Source organism: Gossypium hirsutum, chromosome A06 (assembly GCF_007990345.1).
Source record: "Gossypium hirsutum isolate 1008001.06 chromosome A06, Gossypium_hirsutum_v2.1, whole genome shotgun sequence".
NCBI classification, from domain to species: domain Eukaryota; kingdom Viridiplantae; phylum Streptophyta; class Magnoliopsida; order Malvales; family Malvaceae; genus Gossypium; species Gossypium hirsutum.
Genome location: NC_053429.1, coordinates 3,757,022 through 3,782,174, shown reverse-complemented (window position 1 = coordinate 3,782,174; position 25,153 = coordinate 3,757,022). Strand labels below are relative to the sequence as shown.

The 25,153-nt window shown below is 30.5% G+C and overlaps 4 protein-coding genes across 21 annotated transcripts; all 4 read left to right on the top strand.

Annotated features, from left to right (window-relative positions):
- LOC107941556 (GATA transcription factor 25) lies at positions 1–4,191 on the top strand. The gene is made up of 7 exons (XM_016875110.2): positions 1–571; positions 747–830; positions 907–1,037; positions 2,545–2,640; positions 2,841–2,946; positions 3,756–3,815; positions 3,889–4,191. The coding sequence occupies exons 1-7, from the start codon at positions 272–274 to the stop codon at positions 3,973–3,975; spliced, it is 864 nt and encodes a 287-aa protein (XP_016730599.1). The 5' UTR covers positions 1–271; the 3' UTR covers positions 3,976–4,191.
- Positions 4,192–9,657: 5,466 nt separating this feature from the next.
- Positions 9,658–14,490, top strand: LOC107941558 (GATA transcription factor 24). Of its 17 annotated transcripts, none has more exons than XM_041114885.1 (12): positions 9,703–9,870; positions 10,068–10,432; positions 11,240–11,326; positions 11,420–11,553; positions 11,995–12,105; positions 12,195–12,309; positions 12,563–12,622; positions 12,732–12,797; positions 12,881–12,943; positions 13,400–13,480; positions 13,629–13,660; positions 14,066–14,490. In XM_041114885.1, the coding sequence occupies exons 2-12, from the start codon at positions 10,154–10,156 to the stop codon at positions 14,295–14,297; spliced, it is 1,260 nt and encodes a 419-aa protein (XP_040970819.1). In that variant the 5' UTR covers positions 9,703–9,870; positions 10,068–10,153; the 3' UTR covers positions 14,298–14,490. The 17 variants fall into 17 exon arrangements, with proteins under 17 accessions (XP_040970825.1, XP_040970824.1, XP_040970818.1 ...); XM_041114883.1 differs by having other exon boundaries at positions 12,872–12,943; XM_041114882.1 differs by having other exon boundaries at positions 9,707–9,870; positions 11,974–12,105.
- A 3,738-nt stretch (positions 14,491–18,228) lies between these two features.
- LOC107941550 (coiled-coil-helix-coiled-coil-helix domain-containing protein 10, mitochondrial) lies at positions 18,229–20,373 on the top strand. Its single transcript, XM_016875099.2, has 5 exons — positions 18,229–18,378; positions 18,845–18,904; positions 19,626–19,691; positions 19,770–19,954; positions 20,082–20,373. Exons 1-5 carry the CDS (start codon positions 18,357–18,359, stop codon positions 20,175–20,177), a joined length of 429 nt encoding a protein of 142 aa, XP_016730588.1. The 5' UTR covers positions 18,229–18,356; the 3' UTR covers positions 20,178–20,373.
- Positions 20,374–21,831: 1,458 nt separating this feature from the next.
- Positions 21,832–24,880, top strand: LOC107941552 (uncharacterized). Of its 2 annotated transcripts, XM_016875102.2 has the most exons (5): positions 21,832–22,256; positions 22,355–22,381; positions 22,496–22,618; positions 23,373–23,616; positions 23,867–24,880. In XM_016875102.2, the coding sequence occupies exons 1-5, from the start codon at positions 22,198–22,200 to the stop codon at positions 24,668–24,670; spliced, it is 1,257 nt and encodes a 418-aa protein (XP_016730591.1). In that variant the 5' UTR covers positions 21,832–22,197; the 3' UTR covers positions 24,671–24,880. The 2 variants fall into 2 exon arrangements, with proteins under 2 accessions (XP_016730591.1, XP_016730592.1); XM_016875103.2 differs by lacking the exon at positions 22,355–22,381 and having other exon boundaries at positions 21,867–22,256.
- The last annotated feature ends 273 nt before the right edge of the window (positions 24,881–25,153 follow it).

Below are 25,153 nucleotides of genomic sequence, written 5' to 3'. Positions count from 1 at the left end.
AGCTTAGCTGTATTTCACTCTCTCTCCTCTCTCTGAAAAACAGAACCCCTCTTTTCTTTTAATTTAATTGAAAAATTATATTATTTTTTTATTCATTAAGGTTAACACTTAACAGAACTCTGTTCACTTCACTGCAACTAAAATTGAAAGTGTAGCGCTCTATATTAATCCACACACATTCCTCGCCTCTTTTTAACTTTTTTTTCCCTATTCGATTCGTTCTTTAGGGTTTTTTGCGCTTTCGATTTCATTGCCTGTAAATGCTTCCTCAATGTACGGACAATCTCAGCCTATGAACATTCCCCCTCAGATCGCCGGCTCCGACGCTGACGTCGACGACGATGTTTCAGCCTCCGTATCCGTCGATAACCACCACATCGTTACTTACGAGGCTCCCTCCCTCGACGATGTTGGTGGAGTAGACGACGTAGCCACCAATCCTTTCTACGCCACTGCCGCCGCTACTTCCGCCTCTGGCTTGGATGTTGTTCCACGAGGCGATGGTGCCAGCCAACTCACTCTATCGTTTCGTGGTCAGGTCTATGTATTTGATGCTATTACTCCTGAGAAGGTCTGATTTTTTTTTATCAATTATGCCAGTTAGGGTTTGCTTAGATTTTTTGTTTTTGAAGTACCAAATTGATACCTTAAACTGGGGAGTGATGTGACTTCGTTACAACTTATTTTAAGTTATAAAATAAAATTGCACATTGTAAAGATTTTCCTTTTGAATCGAATTTTTGCAGTTTCATGCAGTGTTGTTACTGTTGGGTGGATGTGAACTGACTTCAGGTCCCCATAGTGTTGAAATGTCATCTCAGAACCTAAGGGTAGTACTCTTAAATTTGTTTACTTTTCTTTTTTCTTGCTATGATTTTTAATTACCTTTTCCCCCTTTTTGCTTAGGGTGGAATGGACTTTCCGAGATCTAATCAACCGCACAGAGCAGCGTCGCTAGACAGGTTTCGCAAGAAGAGAAAAGAACGATGCTTTGATAAGAAAGTTAGATATGGTGTTCGCCAGGAAGTTGCTCTTAGGTTTGCATTTTCCTTCCCTGAACTGCCTTGTGAATGTTTTCATCAAATTTTGAACTAGGAAAGTTGTTTTTATTGATCTTGCAGTTGATGCTAACAACTTTGCCTGGGAACTAGTATAGTTTTAGTAACAATGGCCCTTTTGAGGTTTGAGGAATTACATGAGCATTAATACTTAAAGGAGGTTATGGGTTATATACGACAGGAGATATGTTTGGTGTTACCGGATTGCCAATGTAAATTATCTTTATTGCAAATTTTATATTTATGCAAATTATGTTTCTCCTTTTCATACATTATATGAGCATGATCATCACATGCATCGATAATGTTAAGATTAGTTCACTGTGTTTATGCATGCTATTCATTAATGTTAGAATCTGAGGATCTTTATAAATATGTGTTTAATAAATTACCATCCAATTCTAAAGAGCAATAAATAATCATTTTTGCAGGCTCATGTAGCCCAGATAGATAAGCTTTTATTAAAGTTGTCTTCTATGTTGAGGAATCTTGTTAACAAGATATTGCAGTGTCGTCTAGTCTTCTATGGGTCTAATTTTTAAAATTGTTTGAATTTAACAAAATTATTAGGATCTAGGGAGTATATATAGTGCTGATAGATTAACAAATCAGGAGTTACAAGTTAATATTTCTTGGAACATCAGACTGTACTAGGATAACATTTATCCACCTGTTTAGTTTCACTATCATCAAATTTAATTATTAATTCATGGATGCTCTTGTTGCTTGTCACTGACCGCTGCATTGTTTATTTTGCTACAGAATTATCAAACTCAATCAACAAAATTTTAGAGCAGGATATCTATTGGGAATAAGCTGGGATCTGGCATATCTATTCATGTCCTTAAAACTTATTATAAGTTAATACAGTGCTTATTTAATGAAGAAGCCATTACTGAAAAGAACTGCTTTTGAATAAAAGTTTCATTTAAGAATCACTATAAGCTCATATTTCTAATTTCATGATCGATGTTTTGTAACAATTCAATTTGAATTCACTGAAAACACCTAATATTGACGTTTTAGGGGATTTATATTCACTGAAAACACCTAATTTCATGATCCATGTTTCTTTTTAAATTGTTTTCAGTCTGACATGTGTCTTGTATAGGTCAAGTCTGATAAATAAATGGTCTCACAAACGGGAAAGGAATTTAAAGAATTCAAACAATGGCAAAAATTATTTTCCTTCAATGTTTAATTGTCTGCTCTAGGAGCAATAGGAGAACCACACAAACAAATGGGAGAGCATACCCTTTTAATCTTTTAGGGAATTTTCATCTCTATTAATGATTAAGTAACAGAATAATTTAGAAAGAAAATATATATAGACGCACTATTGAGTTCATGGAAACTGAAATCTTAATATCTTGGATGTTTTATTTACTGAACAGGAGTCTAGAAAGCTCATTAGGGACCGTCTGTACTTATTGGCAACTTTTATTGTTCGATATTTGGTAATTTCTTATCTCTGTGATTGCATCAGGATGCAGCGTAATAAGGGTCAATTTACATCTTCCAGAAAATCTGATGGTGATTATGGCAGTTGTAGTCAGGATGATGATAACCTAGCAGATACTGTGTGAGTTTTATACCATCTTCAACTGTGCTGTTCTTTGCATTTTCTTTCAATGAAGATCTGGCAAATGTGTTTTCTGTTTTACCTTCAGGCATACTGCCAATATATTTATCATTTCTCTCATTTATAAGATTTCCTGGTGAAATCTCAAGATAAAATCCAATAATTGAAGTTATATAATGTCATTTTCTCAATCTTTCCAGTTGCACGCACTGTGGCATTAGCTCAAAGGCCACCCCTATGATGCGACGTGGTCCATCTGGTCCAAGGTCGCTATGCAATGCTTGTGGACTTTTCTGGGCAAACAAGGTTGGTGTCTCTTCTGTGATTGATAGTTCATATTTCTTCACTTTCTCCACGTTTCTCATTTACAATTGAGAATGTTGCTGTTCCATGATTCTTTGCAGCATTGTCACTGTAGTTCTGCTCATATATTGGGTAGTTTTAGATGTATTTAAGTCACTTTTATGTTTTTAACTGCTTGTTGAAGATTTATTAAATTGGATTGGTTATAATTAAGATTCCAATTAAAAATTTTCAGTGACATCTCATTGACTCACTCTATAAAGCTATTGTCAAGGAATAAGATTTACATAGTTGCTTTAGCCTTCAGTATGAGCCAAGTAACTCCCGCACTTCTCCCTATCTCTGTTCTACATGCAAAAACAAATATCCAGAGTGATGGGAACGGGGAATGTGATTCGTGTCCTTGCCGACTGCACATTATGCAATTATATAGTTTGTAATATTTATCTCTTTTTGTGTGCATAAAAGTTGAAGATTGTGATTGTAGCTATATTTTAAGTTTCCAAGATTTTTCTTTACACTTTTCTCTGCCTCCTTTTCCCAACACCCATCCCCCATATTTCTCTCCTTGCATGTGCAGTAGCCCACAAGATTCTACATCAAGAAAAGGAAATGTACTTTTACGGACATATGTATTCCCTCCCAATTTTTACCTTTTCGATATTGATTTTTTTTGCTTACAAGTGTTATCCAACGTCTCTTTTACGGACATTGTTTTAAATTTACTTTTAGTTTTGCATGTAGATTAATGTTTTCCCCTCTTCATAACATTCAACGTGCTTTGAGTTCTTAACTATTGTAACTTCATGCAGGGTACTTTGAGGGATATTCCCAAGAAAACTCATGAACATTCCCCGACTCCAGTTGAGCAGGTATGTTTCATAAGATTGTGAAGTTATTCGACGTCTGGACCCCCTGCTAACATAAACTTTTTTTCTGATATAGGGAGAAAGCGAACCAAATGACTCGGATTCTGGAACTGCTATTCCTACAGAAAGCAACGTAGTACCTTTCTCAAATGGCGATGACTAAGCTCTAATCGGCATTGCCGAGCACTAATCATCCATGCCAATATTTGCCAATGTGTCAGTCAGCTAGATCTTTCATTAGTAATTTCTTTAAAACTTGTCCTACGTGTACAGATATCATAGTTGCCTTATCAAATATACGAGGTTTCTCCCCCTATTCCTTGAGTGAGTACCTTTTGCATTAATTAAAACTCTTTTTTAAGAGAAGCTACTTGAGATGTATCACTTGAAGCTTCAACAACTATCCTTTTTCATATGCCATAAGCTTCCAGCATCTTTACCCCTCGACTATCTAAGCCTCTTTTTATATATGTATACACATATATATATTGTTGAGGGCGAGGATCTGCTTTGGAGTTTTTCACTCCCTAACGGTGGAGATATTGTTTTTGGTATGTCTATATTTGGTTGTAGTTATGTTTTTGTTTCTCTAGTCCAAGGAGTGCTCAAATGATGAAATATTTCCTTGGTGGATCTAGGCCTCTTTTCAAAATTTCGTGAATCCCTTTGGGCTTTCTTTGAAATAGGGAGATAAAAATCTTAAAGGTTAAAATTGACCATACATCTTAAGATCAATACCTTCGCCATTGAGGGAGAGATATTGTAAAGCAGATATTCTCCCTGAATGTATATAATAAATAATCAAATGCATTTTAAGATCAATACCTTCACCAGAAAGATATTGTAAAGTAGATACTCATTGAATATATATAATAAATAATCAAATCTGAATTTAGTTCACGTAAAGTATGAATAATAATTTATATAAAGGGTCAATTGGAGTCCTTATATATGTTATTCCTTCTTTGTCAGATCCTTGTCGTGGTCCATCGTTTTCTTTTTGGTCATTTGAGCCAAGCTAAAAATACCAAAGAATATCATCTATGGAATGTCTTGATGTGAATGTGGTAGCAATAGCATGGTTAGTTGTTTTATTCCATTTTGATTATTATTGGTTGACCATTAGCTTCAATTTGTAGGATTAGTAGTAGGCCTAGTAGTGTTCTTGTCATGACCGACCGACCTACCTTTTTACTTATCGAATTTACTCGTTCTCCTATGGGTTGACTTTGCTGCAACTTCAGTCAATTTTATTCGCACTAATTACATGGGGAGGGTGTCTAACCTCCATTTAGCCATTCACATTAAAAGTAAGGTTAGAAAGATTACTCGAATTGAGTTAAAATTTTCTAGTTAGATGAGTTAATGAGTTTTATTTTATTATTTTAATTCGATTTGAATTTAATTTTTTAAATTGAGTAGAGTAAAACTGTTTGAGTTTAATTTTTTAAAAAAATTAAAAATGTCAAATTGAAATTTTGTTAACAATATGGTTAATTTTAAGTTAGAGCACATAAATTTGAGATCATATATATTTGCAAAACTATTTCAAGGAAAAATAAGAGAAGAAAAACAAGATACTTTAGTATCGTAAACTTAATTTGATAATTATTTATCATTTTGAAAAAAATTTTAAATTTTCATTTTTATATATTTTTTAGAGTTTTATATAATGTTATATCTAACTTCTAATTGTTCTTTTTTAATTCTTTTATGAATTTTTTTATTTTTTATATATTTTTATTGAAAGAAATCAATTTACTTATTTTCAAATTTAACATATGTAAGTGTTTACGCCCACTTATTATTTGAGTTGTAAAATTCAAATTAACTAGAACTCAAAAAATCAAATTTTTTAATAAATTTGAATAAATCAAATAACTCGATTCGATTAAGGCATAATTTAAATAATAATAATAAAATTTGAGTCATGGGGTTGTACAAATTTGGATATTTGAATTTAGCACCTTTTTTTCTAATTTGGCACCTAAGCTTGTCAAATGTTATACAAATTATTCTAAATTATACATGAAATTTGGTCCAATATGTAATTTGATAATATGAACTTTGATTCGATGCAATTATATGCATGAAACTTGAATTATGGTTCATATATATACATGAAACTTTGATTTTAATTCACATGTGCACATTTAAAGAAATGAATACATATATTTATTTTTATATTAGATAAATATAATTGTTTGTGTATAAAATATATCAAACGTAAAATGGTGTTAATTTGATAATATTGTTAGTGATTTATGAAAATTGAATCAAATCAGAATTTTCATGTATAAAATTACATAAAATTAAAATTCACGTATGAGATTATACATTAGATAAAAGTTCATGTATAATTTAGATACTTATACCTTTATTTATTTATATGAAATTGTTTCTTTTAATTTTAAATTAATTCAAATATTTGCTTTCAAAGAAAAAAAAAGAGTAAGTTGCAACACTTTTTTTTACTCTTCCCTAGTGTAAAAATATTATTGTTTACTATTTATTTATGATATTTACAAGGGTAAGTATTTAATAGATTGATGGTTTTTTTATTCTACAAATAATTTCAATTTTTTTACATTTGTCTTTTTTTTAATATGTATTTTTTAGTAATTTACTATATCCCGTGCATTATTATAGAAAATTCCAATTCTCTAGCACACATGACCCTTTTGATCATTTCTTCACATGTACCTGCAGTAGTATTCAAGTAATGCCTTTTGATTTCACATGTTTCAGCCTATGATTTATAAATTGCTTCGGCACAAAATAAGAAATGGTCTCTTCAACACATAAAAGTTGGGAGTTCATATAAGACACTTATCAACCCCAACCTTACTTGTAGAGTTTAAAAACTTCATTCACAATTTACCAAATATTTTATCTATTTATAAATATATTGCTTAAAAATGGTGAAATTATTTTGGTTCTTATCATTATAGTTACTACCTTAACAACAATAAATTTTTGATGTAACAATGATTCGAACCTAAACTATTTATGAGATAGATGCATATCCGATTAATAGGCCATGACTTAGGGTTAACCTTAACTACGATATAACAAAGCAATGGCAATGACTTTTTTATTATGACGGGTAATTAAATCAATTTACTTTTTTGTTAAAGCAATGAGACTAATGACTAGTGTGGTTTGAATGGGTTGAGCTATCAGTTTGATAAATGGTTTTGAACTAGTTAAATTGGGAACCGATATAAACCGACTAAAAAATATTTGCATCCATTTTTTTAACTTTTTTTTGAATATTTTAAAGTTTTTAATTTTTTTAAATCGAACCAATTAAACCAATTAGACCGAAAATTAGTGGCCTAATCAATTTGACACCTATTCGATTTAAAAAAATTAGTATTTACATTACTCACCACTCATGCTTTTATTTAATTTTAACCAGGTAAATTCGTAATTAAAGTAAAATTATTATAATAAATTATGCAAATATAAAAATTAAGAATCATGTGAGAATAACTTGAAATAATATGGGTAAGTTTTCATTTTCATCACTTAACTAAAAAAATTACAATTTGGTCACTAAACTATTCAAGTGTTTTTTTTTAAATCACTAGGCTATTAATTTTTTTTAACGTTCTGATAGTGAGCTCCAATCAACAATTTGGAGATCGGTATGGTAGATCAGTACCCATTAATGAGTGGAAGAACATACCTTAGATCCAGGTTAATTTGACGATTAATGTTGGACATCAAAGAAAAAATAGTTTGAATTTTGGTTTAGCAAATTTGTAACGTCTAAAGTTGTTTCATGAAAAAAAACTGAACTGTAGAAGAGAAAGGGAAAAAGAGCTTTCGATTTGTGTAAACAATGGAAACAGATAAAGCCATATAATATCGATTTTAACAGTCTAATAACTTAAACAAAAACTTTTGAATAATTCAATGACGATATTATAACTAATGTTATAATTTATCAATAAATGCATTACTATAAATTGAGTAGCTACAGTAACTTAAGCAAAACACTAAATGATAAATAAAAAAAAACCTTAATCACATAAAACAAATTATTAACATGTAAAAATATATTATAATATTCCGAACTCACAAAAATAAAATAAGTACAAATATGATATGAAAAATAACATGAACGAACATGAATACATAAACATGACAAAATCGATACTATTACAGTAACTTTCAATTTTTTGTGTCATATATCTTATTGATTGTTTTTTGTATAGTAATATTCAGTATCATTTTATAGAAAATTTGACACATTAATAAAAAATATAATAATTTCGTACAGTGGTGAAATTTTTTAATTCCGTAAACGAGTTGAGATTTTGCTACATATCTTTTAAGTTGTTAAAAAAAAAGAGAGTATTTAATACATTGGTAATGCACTTTTTAAATTTCACAAGTAGAATTATAAAATTGCCATATATCCCATCCTTTATATATTATATATACTTGCCATCATCTAATATTATAGAATTTTTAAATTTCACTTATACCACATCAAATATTTTCCCTTTTTTAAAAAAAAAGGCATGTGATAAAATCTCAACTCTATTTACGAAGTTAAAAATTTTTACCGCTTGTATAGAAAAAATGACCTTTTTAACAAATGTGTTTATTTATAGTCTTTTATATCGTTTTATTTATTTATTTTTATTATTTCTCATATTAAGTTTATGTTGTTATTAATTTGAAAGTTGTTAAATCTAATCAACCATGTTTAAATAATTGCAATTTATGTCATATTTTAAGTCAAAGTATTATGGAGGCCCTTGTAGTAGGAGTCTAATTGCATTTTACCTCTTTACTAAAAATAGGTAGATTAGTCCCAATGTATTAGATCAAAGAGCAAACTGGTCATTCTGTTATAAATCTTATCCGTTTATGTCATTAAAAATTGGTTTTTGGACGTTAGCATGAGGTACACGTGACATGCTAAAAGTTACTGTCTAGTTATTCTATTAACCATGTCAGTTTTAAAAGTACAAATAAATAAAAATTTTAACATAAAAGACTAATTTGATCTTTAATCTAATATATAAAGACTAATTTTCTCATTTTTTAATTAAATGAAACAAAATATAAATTGTTTATTAATACAGGGACTTTCCTGATATTTTTACCTCACATTGTTAAACATTTAAATTATTTTAGCGATATATATATTATTTTTTAAGTTTATTGCGAATTATCCATTCAAATACAATAGTATACTTGCGTGCATTTATCTAGTAAATATAACGATGCTCACCGCACGCTTGTGTCGTTTCAATCCAGAGCCGTTGGATCTCTTTTATTCCTTCCCAGATTTATCTCTAATTCTCTATCATTGTGGGCCCAACCTCTTCCAAAGTTTTTCATCACTCATCAATTCCATTGGACCTCACTTTGTCTCACTTGGTATAATTATGATTTTAATCATTTTAAATTTAAACTCTTTTAAAAAAATTAAAATTATATATACTTTTACTTTAACATAATTTAATATGTTTAGGCTAAATTTGATGACCATGCATCACTTCAATGGAAAAAAATAATGGTGTGATAAGTAGAGACCCTATTCAGATTCGAGATCTATTATATATAATTATATGTATAGGTTTATAAATTTCATTATATGTAGGGGTTTTTATTCATTTAGTCCCAATTTATTAGTTTTAGCCTAGATTATATAAATTTTTAATTTGTAATAGTTTAATATTTGTAGTTACTAAGACTTATTTTTATAATTATACCGTTCGGTACATCCAAATAATATTATTACAAAAGTAGAATTATAGTGTAAGGACTAAAACCAGAATTAGACCATCTTACTTTATCCGCCACATATCAGTACCGTACTCCCGCAGAACACCTATCAAAGTCCCTTTTGCTTTCTTTCTTTCATTTATTTTATTTTATTTTATATTCATATAGGGAAATAGTAATTCTCGACAAGGCGACTCATTTTCTTTCTATCAAAAAATAAAATTTAAAAATAAAAGAGAAAAATTTTCCAATTTGAGTTTCTTTAAGGAAACACGAGCTCAGGCCCCTGCAAATCTTAGCTATATTTAGGGTTATTTTTCAACCTTTTATCATTCTTTTTTCTTTCAATTTTTTTCTTCTAATAATCGATGTTTTGTTCAACCTGAAAAATATTCTATCTAGGTTTAGGGTTTAGAAAATGGAAAAATATTGATGAAAAAGATAAATATTAAGTGAATTTTATGTAACCAGTAACCCAACGGAAGCCATGGCTTTTCAATGAAACAGGTGATAATCGCTAACTCGAGGGGGCATCGATTTTCGCTAAAGTTGGAAAGGTGCGGCCTTTGGTTGTTCCTTTTTGCTGTTTTTATATGGCGGCGGCGAATCCTCAGCCACTGCAGGCGCGTCCGTTTGTGGACCACGCGCGAGGGACGATACAGATCGAGGACGACGATGGAGACTACGAAGATGACGCTATGGATGACGTGGAGGACGCGAATGCCAACTCTGTGAATGTGGCGGAGCATGGAACAGGAGTAGTAGGCGGCGTTAATGGTGGTGGAGGCGTGGTTATGGCATCGAGAACTAGCGAGCTTACTCTCTCTTTTGAAGGAGAAGTTTACGTGTTCCCTGCTGTTACGCCTGAAAAGGTTTTTAGCTTTTTATCCTCTTTCAAATAAAAATTATATTTATTGCTAGTTGTTTTTTGTTTGATTTTAGTAACAAAATAATTCTCTCCTGTGAGTCCAATTGTTTTTGCAAAGCAGATTTCGATTATTACTGATTCATTTTTATTTCCTTTTTTTTTCCCTTTTGTATTCTTATTTTAAAGTAATATTTTGACGTGAGAAATGTGACCAAGTTAGCTGGAAGTGTAATAATGTGCCTGTAATACGATTCTTAAATAAAAGGTTTAATATGCAGAGGCTGAATTCATTTCTTGGAATATGGTTGATGAATTTAATTATTGATTTGTGGCTGAAGCACTAATTTCATTGAATAGTTTGTTGACTGAATTATGGAAGCAAAACAATTGTTTCTTTGCTGATAATAACTTCTGATAACTTTGGCAAATTACTGTTTCACTCTTAATCTAGCTAGAAGTTTATGTTTTAATAATTGGTAGGAAATATGTTGGATTCAAGTTAAAGTGTCCAAATCTAATATGCTGGTTGTGCTTTTTCTTGTTCAATATGTGTCCATCAATCATCAGTGAAATTAATGACAATTTGCTATTTTACTATAGTCAGCCCTTAGATTGATTTTGTGCATTAGAGTTTTAATTGCCTTTTTTTCATTTTGAGGAAGTGGTTTTAATTGTTTATGTGCTTTTTCTGTATCGGTTGAGTAATAAGTAATTTATTTTATATTCTTTTCTTTCAATGCATGCACTGGTTTAGAGCTTCTTCCCTTTTCTTCTGAATAAGCATACATTTTTGTTTGATTGTATGGAATAGGTTCAAGCTGTTCTATTGCTTCTAGGTGGTCGTGATATCCCCACCGATGTTCCTACAATTGAAGTACCTTTTGATCAAAATAACAGGGTATTGCTGCTGTTAAAATAATTATAAACAATTGAGTAATTGCATTCCACTATCCTTTTTTTTTCATTTTGTTCCATATATCATATTGGATAGGGTGTAGGTGATCTTCCGAAGCGCTCCAATCTTTCAAGACGAATAGCATCCTTGGTTAGGTTCCGTGAGAAAAGGAAAGAGAGATGTTTTGACAAGAAAATTAGGTATACAGTACGGAAAGAGGTTGCACAGAGGTATGACTTTTTGTCCTCAATTTGTTTAGGTCTACAGTTTAATATTTTGAAATTAGGTTCTTTGATGTAGAACTTAATAGTGTAAACAACAGCTATCCAAAACTTTTGATGGCAGTGGAAAAGGCTATAGACATTTATTACAGGTTGCCATCCTGAGAAGTGTTTAATACGGCGAGCAGTTGGTTTTGTTTAAGTTCGAATTTAAAAGCTTCCATGTGTTCTTGCCTCTTTTGAAAGAGAGGCAGGCGTAAAAGTAGGCATGGACTTTAATGTCTGCTGTATGTATAGGCTATTTAAATTTCACAATTTTATGTACTGATTATCTTATGAGACTAATAGAATAGTGAGTGGAGATGAGTACACATTAGTGGTAAATGTATTACTGCATTTTTATGATATATACAAGTGGCAGTGGTGCAGCTTACAGTTTTATTCTGGTAGGATGCACCGTAAAAATGGGCAGTTTGCATCTTTAAAGGAAAGTACTAGTACTTCAAGCTGGGATTCCTCGCAAACTGACCTTCAAGATGGTACTCCTCGTCCAAAAACTGTGTGAGTTCCAAACTTGCATGTTACCAGATTATTTGGATATAAATATCATGTTGAACCTTTTGAAGAAATATATCTTCAATGTGTTATAGTGTCCGGAGATGTCAGCATTGTGGTGTTAGTGAAAATAATACTCCAGCAATGCGTCGTGGTCCAGCTGGTCCAAGGACTTTATGTAATGCATGTGGGCTTATGTGGGCCAATAAGGTTCGTTAAATTAGTTTTGAATGATGCTTTCCTTGTGGATGCTTGATTTGCAGTTCCATGGTCTATTATTTCTTTTTCACATTTGATACTTCATGCTTGTCCCCATTGTATTCTCTATTAAGCATCATCTTGTGTAGTTATAGTACGTCAGCATAGTTTTTGGAGTGTTGCTGGTAATCTTCAACAATCCTTCTTTTTGTTGTTGTTGTTGTTGTGATTTGTTGTTTTCTGTAACTTAATGTTGAACGTACAGGGAACGCTGAGAGATCTTAGTAAAGGAGGAAGGAGTATTTCCATGGACCAAAATGAACCTGTAAGTATCACGGGGATGTTCTCTACTTTGCAAATATTTATTTATTTTATTATTTTCACTTGCTACTTTGGTTAAAAATTGTTGAATGAATTATATATATGGTATACAGGAAACAAAAATTGATGTTAAGCCTTCAATTATGGAAGGGAACTTCCCTGGTAACCAGGATGAACATGTACATACATATTCTTCTCCTTTATGATCGAGCTTTTTAAGGTGGTTGTTTTCTTTCCTCTAACATGTACATAGATTGTGCAGGGGAATCCTTTAAAAGATGTCACTGATGGATCCAATAATGCTTCTGTCAACCCAGATGAAGAAGTAGGTTTTCTGATCCTAACTTAACTTGAATTACATGTTTTTATTTTGAAAGGAAAATCTGTTACCACCTGAAAGAAGTTCATCTTATAGCATTTAAATGTGATCTTTAAATATTGATGATTGTTATTCCTCGTTTATGCATTTATTCCTGGTTGATACTTTACCATAGGTATCGACTTGAAGACCAAATTCATTTTTGGATTGGTGTTATGCATTGATTCTTTCTTGTATTTGATTGGGCCATCTCTGTTGAGTAGGATTTTTATGGGCATAGATTCTTAGAAAGGACAAATTCTTAAATCTTAAATTTTGTGTTTTAGGTGGATATTTATTTACATATTGAAGCAACTGAACAAGATTCAGCAGAACAATTCTCAGAACTGAAATAAATTATTGAACCAGTCTAATAGGTAATCTGTTCTTTTTCTTTGTAACTTGCATTTCCACTTGGTGCAGGATTTGCATGAAAATGCAGAGGATCTTAAAAACTCTTTGCCTGTGGGAATTGTTCATCCCTCTGCAGATGACGATGAGCAGGTAAAACATTAGGGATCTTTACAGAGGTATATAACATCAGTGTGTGTATATATTTGAAACCAAAAACAGTTCCGTTTTTCCCTAATATAATTCCTACAGCACAGCACAGCAAATGTTCTTGTTTAGACATGATTCTACTTTCTTGTAGGTCCCAATCAGGAAGTGGAGATTTTTTTTTTGGTAAAACTGCTAAAAGAGCCCTTAAACTAGTTTACTTTTGTTAAATAAGCCCCTATGCTTTTTTGATATTCAAATATGCCCTATATTTTGATTTGTATTTAAATTAGCCTTTATTTCAACTGAAATATGGATTTATATTAAGAGTTCTATTTAGGTATACGTTAAGGTTAAGGCTTATTTGGATACCAGTTAAAGATTAAGGGCTTATTTGAATACCAATTATAGTTTAAATTAGAGTTCCAAGGGTTTATTCGGGTGTAATGAAAGTATAAAGGCTTATCTAGATAAATTGACAAAGTTGAAGGGCTTATTTACTACAATGACCATTTGTTTTCTAGAAAGCAGTTTTACTAACTGCATGTGTTCCTGACTCATATGAAATAATATAGTTTATACAAAATGCAGGAACCTCTGGTTGAGCTTGCTAATCCATCAGATACAGAAATTGACATTCCTTCTAGTTTCGATTAGAAGGTTTTCAATTTGGCTCCCAATCCAACAATTTAACAAGATGTGGGTATTAGACACACTTTTACCCCAGGTAGTTTCTCTTGCATCTGTGTGCTTGGTACAGTTGAAAAAAAAAAAGAAAAGATTACCATGTTTATATGGAGGCGAACATAGCCAGATTGTATGAGTTACCATAATTAGGAAACCAGCTTGACATTGAACCCTAAAGTATAGTAATCAGCTTGTGATTGGGAAAATACATGGTGCTGCTTTGCTTTCAGGCTGACATTTAGATAAACTTTGAATTGAAGGTTTTCCTTGTTATACTCTGTGTACATTTGATAGGTTAAAAATGGCTAATGCTTTTACTAGTTCTATAATATGTGATTTCTTTAGTACTTTATACAGCATGATGAGATGCTTATTTGTGTTACACTGAGTGTCAATGGTTAATGAAAAGAGGCGGTCCAAAATGCTGTGTCATACAAGTGTCAATGGTTATTAAGGGATTGCGTCTCTTTTAATTTAGTATGGTTACCTCCAATGTTTTGTGTTGGGTTGGGTTGGGTTGATTACTTATTCTTTTATTAAATTATAGAGTAAAAAATTACAATATGTTCAAAGTTATTGTACTTTTCATATATTTTGAATTTAATCTTCATATTTTTATTTTTAGGAATTTAATACTTCTATTTTGTTGAATTTTAAAATTTAGATTCATTTGTTAATATCGTTAAAATCCTGATGTTAAATTTGCTAGTGTGGTATTTTGAAATAAAAATAACTCCCTTGGTATCAATGTATAAAAAATGATTTTACAATAAACTTGAATTTAATAGAGAGTTCTGCATTTTAATTTGAATTATGTCAAATTAAGTATAGTGATTAAATCTCAAATTTGAGTGAAATATAGGGGGTCAAAATTGAAATTTAATTATTTTTATATAATCTTAAAAAGTAGATGGACTAGAATTGAAATTTAGTCATTATTTTCTTATCTTAAAAGAATAGAGAAAAAATAATGTGCAAGTGTTTAGGTTATATTAAAATTAAAGTGTAGAGATTAAATTTTAAATTTGAGTAAAATATAGGGATTAAAATTAAATTTTAATCATTTTTATATGATCTTAAGAAGGTAGAGGGATTGTTATTGAAATTAAACCATTAATTTTTCAAGTTAAAAGGAAAGCTAAAAAATGTATAGGTGTCTAAATTATGTAAAAATTAAAGTGCAGATATTAAATATCAAATTTGAGTGAAATATAGAGATTAAAACTGAAAATTAACTATTCTTATATAATCATAAAAAGGTAGAGGGGTTAAAAATGAAATCTAACCATTTTTGATGGTAAGTGTCTTATAAGGAATGCTCAATATCGAGTGAAATATAGAGATTAAAATTGAAAATGAAAAGGTAAAGAGGTTACAATTGAAATTTAACCGGTCTTTCTCATTGTAAAAAAAAACACACACACACACATTCCTTTCATATATAGTAGTATAATATAGTAAGTGTGTTTATAGCTAATCTTTTTCATTGTGTTTTGTAATTTTGGGATTAGTTAAGAGTTGGTTTGTACATTATAGAGTAATTAAATGAAAGTGTAATTACATTCTCTTATAATTATAAAAAATTATAATTCTCTAGATATGTTATGTTTGATAGTACAAATTATAGTTATATATTTATATAATTTATATTTTAAAAATATTAATTACTAGAAAAATATTATTATGATAAAATAATTTCTAAACAAGTGATAAAAATTAAATTAAATAATCGTATTTATTTTGTTAATCTAAAAATGTAGTCAATGATACAATTACTAATAAAAATAACAAGAAAAATAAATGTCATATGCAATTTTATCCAAATATTCTAGTGCATATTTGTTGGGTTATTTCCTCTTTAATAATCAACATATGCTCTTTATAATTATCTGTTGGTCATTTACTGAGTTCATCATTATTATGATTATCAATATTTCCTTATTTCATGTAGTCTTCAAATATTGACCATTTCAATTCCATATGAAATATGTAACATGCAAGTATGATCCATCTTCTTTTTTTTTTATGTTATGCTAAGGTGATATTAATATGAGAAATAATTTTTTAGAACAACATATGTCTTATCACCCACATTTCGAAGCTTTTAATGTCTCAAATTAAAGAGTTCGAGAGTTATATATTATGCTTGTATCTGTCATAATTCTCTTAAATGGTATCATACTCCACAATATGGTGTAAGAAAATATTTTATATATGTATAATTAACATTGACATTATAATATTTGAGTTTACAGTTCAAAAATTTGTAGTTTTAATTATAAAAAAAATTATATAAACTTAATTTGAAGGAATATTTATACTAAGTTATATCCCTTTTTATAATCTATAAATTAAGTAAGAAAAATATATAATTTATAATATATAACCTTTATAAATAAAGTTTTATAAATTGTCCAATAACTTTTATAACAATTCTTAAAAGCAATATAGATTTTTGCCATAACTTTAGAAAGTTATTTTTTATAAATAAATTATGATAAAAACTATAATATTTTTTTATCAATAAGTATATTATTTTTATAATATATAACATGAATACATAAATAAGTTATGTCTATACTTATTGACTATAAATTTTTATAAATAAATATATTATAACACTTTTATAACATGTAAAATATTGATTATAATAAAATTTTCGTCATAACATTAGAAATTGTTAAGATTTATAATATAAGAATTTTTTTGTCACAACTAACCCAATTTTGGAGTGTAATGGGATGCTTAAATTACATAATTACAAGAGTTACCCAAACATATTATTCTTATGTACATATAAGCAATTACACTTAAATTCAATTATTATGTTGCTTTCCAAACACTACCTAAAGAACATTTCTTTATCAAGAGGAAAACGCCATTATACACGAGTGAATTTTTAGAACATTTGTATGTGTACAAGAAAATAATATTTTTAATATTTTTTTGAAATCTAAAAATAATTAAGTAATTACAAATTAAAATTTTATTTTTTTAAAATAATATAAACGTAAAATTATGTTGGATTTTTTAAAAAGAAATATAATAATTAAAATAAAATTTATATTAAATGGCTTCGAGATCGAGTAAAAGATTTGATATTTTAAAATTATAGAGAAATATTATTGCATTTATATCGACTTTGAATTAGAGTTGATGAATTTCTATTTAGTATGAAATTAAAAATCAAAATAAAATAAGAAAAAAATATATTTATAATTTAATTTGCAATTATTCAGGTAAAATTTTTTAAAAATTATTTATGTAAAATGTTTAATATGAGTTGGGTATAGAGGTGCTCATAGGCCGGGTTGGGTTGGATCTAAACATATATTAATATACTTTATACTTGTCCAAGCTTAATCTGACCCGAAATATGAGCTTAAAATTTTATTCAAATTCGTCTATATTTGTAAAAAAAAATTAACCGAAGCCCATTTTAGGTTTGCTTATATTATTTTTTAAAATTTAAGAAATATTTATATTATATTATATTAATATTTAATAACTTTATACATTTTTTATTTATTGAAAATTTTTATAATCATTTTAGCATTATTTTAATATTTACATTAGAGTACTATTATATATTTAGTATAAGTTTATTTTTTTAATGTGTCCTAAATTACTTAATATATAAAAATAACATAATATAAAGTATTATAAACTTAAAAACGAGCTGGACCAAGCTTGGGCCTTGAATGTTCAAGCCCAGCCTTGAATGGATCTAATTTTTTTGTCTAAGTCTATTTTTTGGGCCTAATATTTTTACATAAATCTTCCTAAATTTCGGACAGATCTTCGAGCCTAAGCGAATAACTCAACCCATAAACAAATTTAATTATATGTGAATTTTAATATTAAAAAATGACCCAAGTTTGAATCGAATTGGGCCCGCAGCACAATAACGGGCTTATTTACTTATGGCTTAAAAATAGAGCCCAATATTCAACTCAAAATTAGAATGTTCTGGAGAAGCTAAACTATGCTAAGGTCGGGGCCATCAGATCGGATTGCTAGAAACGTGGAGCCCATGAAAACCGCAAAACTTATTGCCCAAGCAACAACACTCCTATATATAGCGAAAGGCCATGCCTATCAGTTGACGCATTACGACTCTCAACAAAGCCTGCAATCCGTACCATTTATATATCGTTCACGCTTTTCCCAGCTTTAACCTATCACTCTTTTAACAATGCCTCGCCGAAGCTCTGGAGGTTAGTAAACGATCCGTTTATCTCTTCCCGTTGCTGTAGTATTTTTTTTAAAGATCGAATGCTGTATGTTGTGGTTATGATTTAGGTTTTGATCTTCATGTGTATGAAGTTAGGATTTTTTATGATCATCGCTTCTTAGTTATGTTATGTTATGTTATGTCTTCGTTTCGGAGTTTTCTCTGATTTTTTTTATTTGAATAAATCAATGTTTGTCATGACATGTAAAGATAATAATTTATTTCATTTAATGTAATTTTCGGTTTTCGTTTCATTCCCGCTGTTATGTCATTAGCGATTGTGAAATTTCGGCAATTTTATTTCGAGGATTTTCTACCTGCGGATATTGGATGCACTGCATTTTTATTGGATTTTTTATTCGATTTTTTTCACTATTTCTCCTTTTTCCTGGTAGTTTTAGACCTATAATCCCCACAATATGTTAGAAGTGAAATGTTGATTTTTGCAGGAAGGTCAGCCCCAAGGCCTGCTGCTCGTGCACCATCGAGCAACGTTCCTTCGAAACCCGGTATTTTTGCTTATTGACTTTATGAATAACTTTTTTTGTACATGACTCTATGAATAGTTAATTCTTGTGGTGTTATTTTTAATCTTTTGGTCTAAAAAAAATCAAATGTAAAATAGTTCCAACAATTTGAGAATAAATAGGGTGCAATTAAGTTTTAATTTATAGTTAAATGCCAAAATTTATTGCATATTTCTTTTTTGATTTATAATTAAATGTTAATATTTGGTTAGTCACGAATTTTTCCTTTTCTATCCATCTCCTAAATCCACGAAAATTTTCGTTTTATTTTGAAAGAACGTAACTGGAATGGAGAAATCATGTGTAATCAACACGCAATTAAATACCAAACTGAATACTTGAAACTTAACTTGTACCTAATTTATTTATTTTATGAATAGTAGTTCTTGTCGTGTTGTTTTTAATGTTTTGGCCTCCAAAAAAAATGTATGGAGTTCAAAGTGTCTAGTAGCTGTAGCTTACCATAGTAGTGACGAGTTGGAAATCAATTTCCTCTGTACGATGTTAATTCTAACACTAACGAGAGGGAATTCAGTAAGAAGAGTGAATAGTAGCATGTTATTGAGCATTGTATATTCCATTTGAATTTTCTTATTGATTTGCAGATTTATATCTGAGTTGAAGCTTGTATGAAACATTGTTTCTAAAGTTTATTCTCTCAAGTTATGTTTAATGAACTTAATTGGGTTTTGATTTTTTGCAGCTAGTTCTGCCCCTCCTCCAGCACCTGTGCAAAGTGGAAATGGACTCGGTGCTGCCATTGTAGATGGTTAGTTGGAAGCTATTTTTGCTTACAGTTAGAATTTCTTATAGGCTATTTATTTATTTTTTCGTTGTTTATACGTAGGTATTGGATGGGGTGCCGGAACTGCTATGGCTCACAGGGCTGTTGATGCCGTCATTGGCCCTCGCGTCATCAAACACGAGACTGTTGCTTCATCAGAACCAGCTGCGGCTGCTTCTGCTCCCGCACCAAACACAAATAGCATGAACATGGATGCATGTGGTGTTCAATCCAAAGCACTAAGTGATGTATGTATTTTTCTTCCCTTATATTCTTCATCCATTAGCTTCCATATTGAGGGATGCTCTTGAATGTACAGAGTAGTGTCCCTGGTTTCTGTGCATTCGAGATTAACGCTCATTGATTTGGTTGCAGTGTCTGAGCAACTTCGGAAGTGATATCAGCAAATGCCAATTCTATATGGATATGCTGCAAGAATGCCGCAAGAGCTCCGGTGCGTTGGGCGCTTAATGTTGAAAATCTAAAATCCCCCATCAAGGTCATTGCAATTTAGGAGTTTTGAGTAGCCGTGTCCTTTTTAGTTTGTCTATATTGATGCAAGCAATGGGCTTGCTGGTGGGAAAATGGCACTGTTTAGGAAAACTCGCTGCTGTAAACTTAACATCGCATATCTAAATTAATAAATAATATTTTTTATTGCGATGTTTCTTTTGAGCTAAGATTGGTAAATTAGGCGAGGTTAGGTGAATAATATTTTCGATCACTCGTTTCAAATAATTTGAGCGCTAGCATTCTAAAACAAAGTTATTTTAGTCGTTTTACGTGTAGGGATGGTTTAAAGAATCTGTGAAATAATGTATTTTAAGAGATGAGAATTTTGGAAGGAAGATAAAATAAAATGATTGTGGGGGATTAGTTAGTAGGTTAAGAGAAATTTTTTTAGAAGTGGATTATCAGATTCCATGATTGCTTTGAGTGAGGTCTTATGGATTATGTCATGGGGATATCTAAATTGGTTTATTAAAATGATAGATAGGTGATGAAAATTTGTGATCGTGGGGTGAGAATAAATGAAATAAGATTTATTTTAATTTTATTTTTCATGAAAAATAAAAAAAAAGAAAAAAAGTTTAAAGAAAAAAATTAAATTGAGTAAAACGAATAAATATAGAGATACATTATATAATTTAATTTTAATTTTTTATTAAAATGATGATTTAATATGTCACGATAGTTTATTATTATATCGTCAACGGCATTTAATAGTTTAATGATTAAAATGTTACAAGAAGTGAATATAAGTGATTAAAATGTAATTTGAGATGAAAAATAATTATTTTGAGAATTTACCCTTTTATTATACTATTAATACTTATAATTTTATAAATAAAATATTAATTATCACAAAATATTAATATTTATTATATTAAATTGTTTTAATATTAGATTGATATTTTTTAAATTAAATTTATTTTTTTGTCTAAGTCAATATTTCAAGTCTATACTTTTATCAAATTTCTCTTATTAAATAGACTTTCAGGCCAAGTTGAGTGACTCAACTCATGGACAAGTTTAGTTTGAACTTTGCTTTTTACTTTATTTACTTACTTTAACAGTATGTGATCTTAATTACTAAATGAGATGGAAAGATTTTATTAATATCCATAAATGATAAATCATAAATTGAATTGTTAAATTAAAAATTTTAATGATTGAATTGATACTACTTTTAATCGGATCCTAATTTAGTTGTAAAATTATCTAAAAACATAATATTTTGTTAAAGCAAGAAGTACCATTTTAAGATATTTTTTGTTTTTTTACATATAATTTTAATATATATATATACTCATAATATTATTTGAATTTAATATCTTAAAATCTTTATTTTTAATTTTACAATCCCAACCATAATCATATTTACCATTTCATATTAATTTATTACATAATTTTTTTTACTAATATCACGAGTGTGTTATAATTTAATATTATTTAATCTGAACAAAACAAATTTAGATTGAAGTAACTAATTAATTAATTTTTCAATTCCAAATATAACCTTGAATTAACAAGAAATAAAAAAAAAAAAAGAAAAAGGTAGCAATGAATTTTCTACCATTTGTAGTACAAAGGAAAAAGATTTGTGTGTGTAATAATGTGATCTGTTTTTTGCCCATTCTAAGTTTTGCGAGCCGACAATAAATACATACAAACTAATTCATGCTTCAACTATCTGTTCATATTATAATACACTCATATGAGCGCCTGAACTCTATATCAGCTGCGATTGGTCTTCATTTCGGCGCCTACGATATATGTTTTCACATATTTCCCAAAAATATTGCTTCTAGTTTGGTATCTTGGTTTGACCACAATTCGACTCTCGGTCTTCGTCAATCCCCAACACTATTCTTCGTAAATAAGAAAACCCAAATCTCAAAAATATCGGTAAATGGAAATATCTTAGACCTTTCATCTTTAAAATGCTGAAAAAGTTGAAGACAACAGCGCCAAGGAAGAGTTGAAAGAGATGGGTTTTTGGGAGGCTTTTGTTGAACTCTTAGCAAATATCTTCACTGTACTCTGTTGGTATGCAGATCTTTACGCTTTGTTTAATTCAAGTTCATAGCTTATTGTGTTAAAGTCCCTAACGTTTTGTTTCTTTTAAAAATTTTGTTGATTTACAGGCCTTCATTCACTTTAATCTACCCCTTGTACGTAGCTATCTTGTTAGACTTTTGCTGAATTTGGGTTTAAATTTTTCGTAGGACTGGAATTTAGCATCTGTGTAGATGGTTCTATTTTATTTTTCCTTGTTTAAATTGCAGGTTTGTTTCAATTCGCATTATGGAGACTAATTCTTCCTTAAAAAATCAACAATGTTTGACATACTGGGTTCTGTTTGCTTTCATTACAATGGTGGAGCTGACACTTGGGAACATTTTGAAATGGTAATAATTCTGGGTTTTAATTGTTTAATCCAAATTTCCACTTGTTTTTGTAGTTTCAACTTGGAAATTTTTTAGCTTGATAGATAATTTGATGGAACAAGTCATAAAGAGTTTAGACCTGATACTAGTGAGGAATGTTTGCAGGGGTAAAAGTAGCATAGAGGCTTTTATACCAGGAGTGGAATAACAGTTTTCCTCTCTACTAAAACAAAATGAGCAAATTAGGCAATGTGCCTTAGATCAAAGAACAAATTGGTCCTGTTAAAAGTTTAATCCATTTTTACTGTTAAAAATTAGTTCCTATAGGTTGACATGAGCTATATGTGGCACAGCATGTACAACTATCTGTTTATTCCGCCAGCGATGTCAGTTTTTAATAGTAGAATTTGGATAAAAATTTTAACTAAAAAGACTAGTTTGCTCTTTGATTTAATGTATGGGAACTAATTTGCTCATTTTTTTATTAAAGGGGGCAAAATTCAATTTGACTTTTAGTACAATAACCTCCATAATACTTTTATGGTTTGTAGAGAAGAAACTATAAACCTTTTCTTGGGGCCGGAATTAAATTATAAAATTTTGGAGTGATAAAATGTAATTTTACCATTACATTAACTTACAAAATTTATAATTTTTGGAGGGACTAAACTAGCATTTCACCATATTCCCCTTGATGTTTGCATTTGCCAATCTCAGTCATCATTTGGATTTTTCTTACTGAATTTTGTGCTTGTTTTTGTTATCATAATGGCAGGTTTCCTTTCTGGCCTTATGCAAAGGGTGTAGCAACAATATTGCTTGTGACACCCTACTTTGGGGGTGCTTCTTATGTCTTCAGCCTATTGATCAGACCTTATTTTATAGAGAAAAGATGGGACATCATGTTCTTCCCAAAGAAGAAAGGCTTTGTATTGCACGAAGCAAACGGTACCGTTGGTGATGCCGACACAAGCACGCTCACAAATGGGCCAAAATCGGAGAAACTTACTACTGACCAGGTAAGTTCATACATTGATGGTTTTTAGAATAATGTAATTAGTGAAGGCATGGTATATATGTAGATGAGAAACATTATACACTGCAACGATGGAGCATCGAAACAAGGAAGGTATTATGTATGTGAAAATGTTCCAACAGGTCATCGAATGGGGACAATAATGCTAGGATTTGTTTTCACACTCTGTTTAATTCATAGGAGTTCAATAGTTTGTTTGTAAGTGGAGGTCTGTTTGATGGTTCTTCGTTCAGGGAAATGTTAATATCAGCTACGGCAATACGGAGGTGATTTCTACACAAAAGAGAGTTCAAAAGGAATGGAGCTGTGTACTTTGTCTAATAAGTACTTCAAGTGAATATTGTCTTAAAGAACACCTTCGAGGGAAGAAACACAAGACCAAGGAATACGAACTCCGAGTAGGTGCACTGCCATTGAAGGAAACTTGTATGTTATCTTCAATGCCGAAGAAAGTTGAGAAGGTTGTTTTGTTCCGTAACCTGAATATCGAGACATGGAGTGGCCTTCTACATCCAGTCACTAGATCAATTAGATGGTGTAAATGGAAAAAGCCAGAGATAGGATGTGTAAAGTTAAATACAGATGGATCGGTAGATGCGGGAAATTCGGGTTTTGGCGGTTTATTAAGAGACTACAGGGGTGAACCATTATGTGCATTTGTTTGTAAAGCTCCTCAAGGTGATACTTTCTTGGTTGAACTATGGCCTATATGGAGAGGTCTTGTTCTTGCTTCAGGTTTAGGTGTTAAAGTAATATGGGTTGAATCCGATTCAAAGAGCGTTGTGAAAACCATTAACCAAGAGCAGCCATATGGTCCAAAGAGTAGTCAGTGTTTAAGGCAGATATGGAAACTTTTAACCAAGTTTGAGAACTATCGGGTTACGCATTCATGGCGGGAAACTAATAAAGCAGCCGATCATCTTTCAAGGATGGTTCTTAGGGAAAATGATGTAGTGTTGTGGCCTGCTGACTTTCCTGATACACTTAACAGTATTATAAAGGACGATGCACAGGGCAAGACTTACTTAAGACGTTAACTTGGCCGTTTAGCTGTGGTTGGGGATTATAAATTGTGCAACAAAAGGTGTTGTATATAATCTATATATGTATATATAGAGTTTCAACCCTTTGTGGGTGTATGGACTCCATTAGTGCCTTTTGCCATCTTTTGATGACTGCATGCTTCTGAGTGGCAGTGGTAACTTTGTAAACAAGAAGCAAGAGAACTTTAACATTGCAATTTTCAACCATTGGCAACAAAATAGTCCCATTTGAAGTTCTGATTTTGTTAAAAGAACAGTTGGGCTAATTTCATTGGATGTGTTTATTCTTTCGTTAGCTTAATGTTGCATGTAGGTTCTCTTTTACACGGTACTTAAAACTTTTCATCGGAAATGGAAAATCAAAATTTTCAAACAGATTGCTTTTGAATCAAAATCAGTATCGAATGTTATTTTGAATATAGGATAGACGGTGTTATTTTGGACATTAGACAGCCGGAATATTCTGGCGGAGAAGTT

Excerpts from the sequence above, each read along its gene's own strand:
- LOC107941556 (XM_016875110.2), top strand. The coding sequence starts at position 272 with ATGTACGGACAATCTCAGCCTATGAACATTCCCCCTCAGATCGCCGGC. Across the intron at positions 1,038-2,544 it reads CGCCAGGAAGTTGCTCTTAG|GATGCAGCGTAATAAGGGTC; the intron begins GTTTGCATTTTC and ends TGATTGCATCAG. Across the intron at positions 2,947-3,755 it reads GACTTTTCTGGGCAAACAAG|GGTACTTTGAGGGATATTCC; the intron begins GTTGGTGTCTCT and ends AACTTCATGCAG.
- LOC107941558 (XM_016875111.2), top strand. The coding sequence starts at position 10,154 with ATGGCGGCGGCGAATCCTCAGCCACTGCAGGCGCGTCCGTTTGTGGAC. Across the intron at positions 12,106-12,194 it reads ACTCCTCGTCCAAAAACTGT|TGTCCGGAGATGTCAGCATT; the intron begins GTGAGTTCCAAA and ends AATGTGTTATAG. Across the intron at positions 12,623-12,731 it reads CCATGGACCAAAATGAACCT|GAAACAAAAATTGATGTTAA; the intron begins GTAAGTATCACG and ends TATGGTATACAG.
- LOC107941550 (XM_016875099.2), top strand. The coding sequence starts at position 18,357 with ATGCCTCGCCGAAGCTCTGGAG. Across the intron at positions 18,905-19,625 it reads CAACGTTCCTTCGAAACCCG|CTAGTTCTGCCCCTCCTCCA; the intron begins GTATTTTTGCTT and ends GATTTTTTGCAG. Across the intron at positions 19,692-19,769 it reads CGGTGCTGCCATTGTAGATG|GTATTGGATGGGGTGCCGGA; the intron begins GTTAGTTGGAAG and ends GTTTATACGTAG.
- LOC107941552 (XM_016875102.2), top strand. The coding sequence starts at position 22,198 with ATGGGTTTTTGGGAGGCTTTTGTTGAACTCTTAGCAAATATCTTCACT. Across the intron at positions 22,619-23,372 it reads CTTGGGAACATTTTGAAATG|GTTTCCTTTCTGGCCTTATG; the intron begins GTAATAATTCTG and ends TCATAATGGCAG. Across the intron at positions 23,617-23,866 it reads AGAAACTTACTACTGACCAG|GGAAATGTTAATATCAGCTA; the intron begins GTAAGTTCATAC and ends TTCTTCGTTCAG.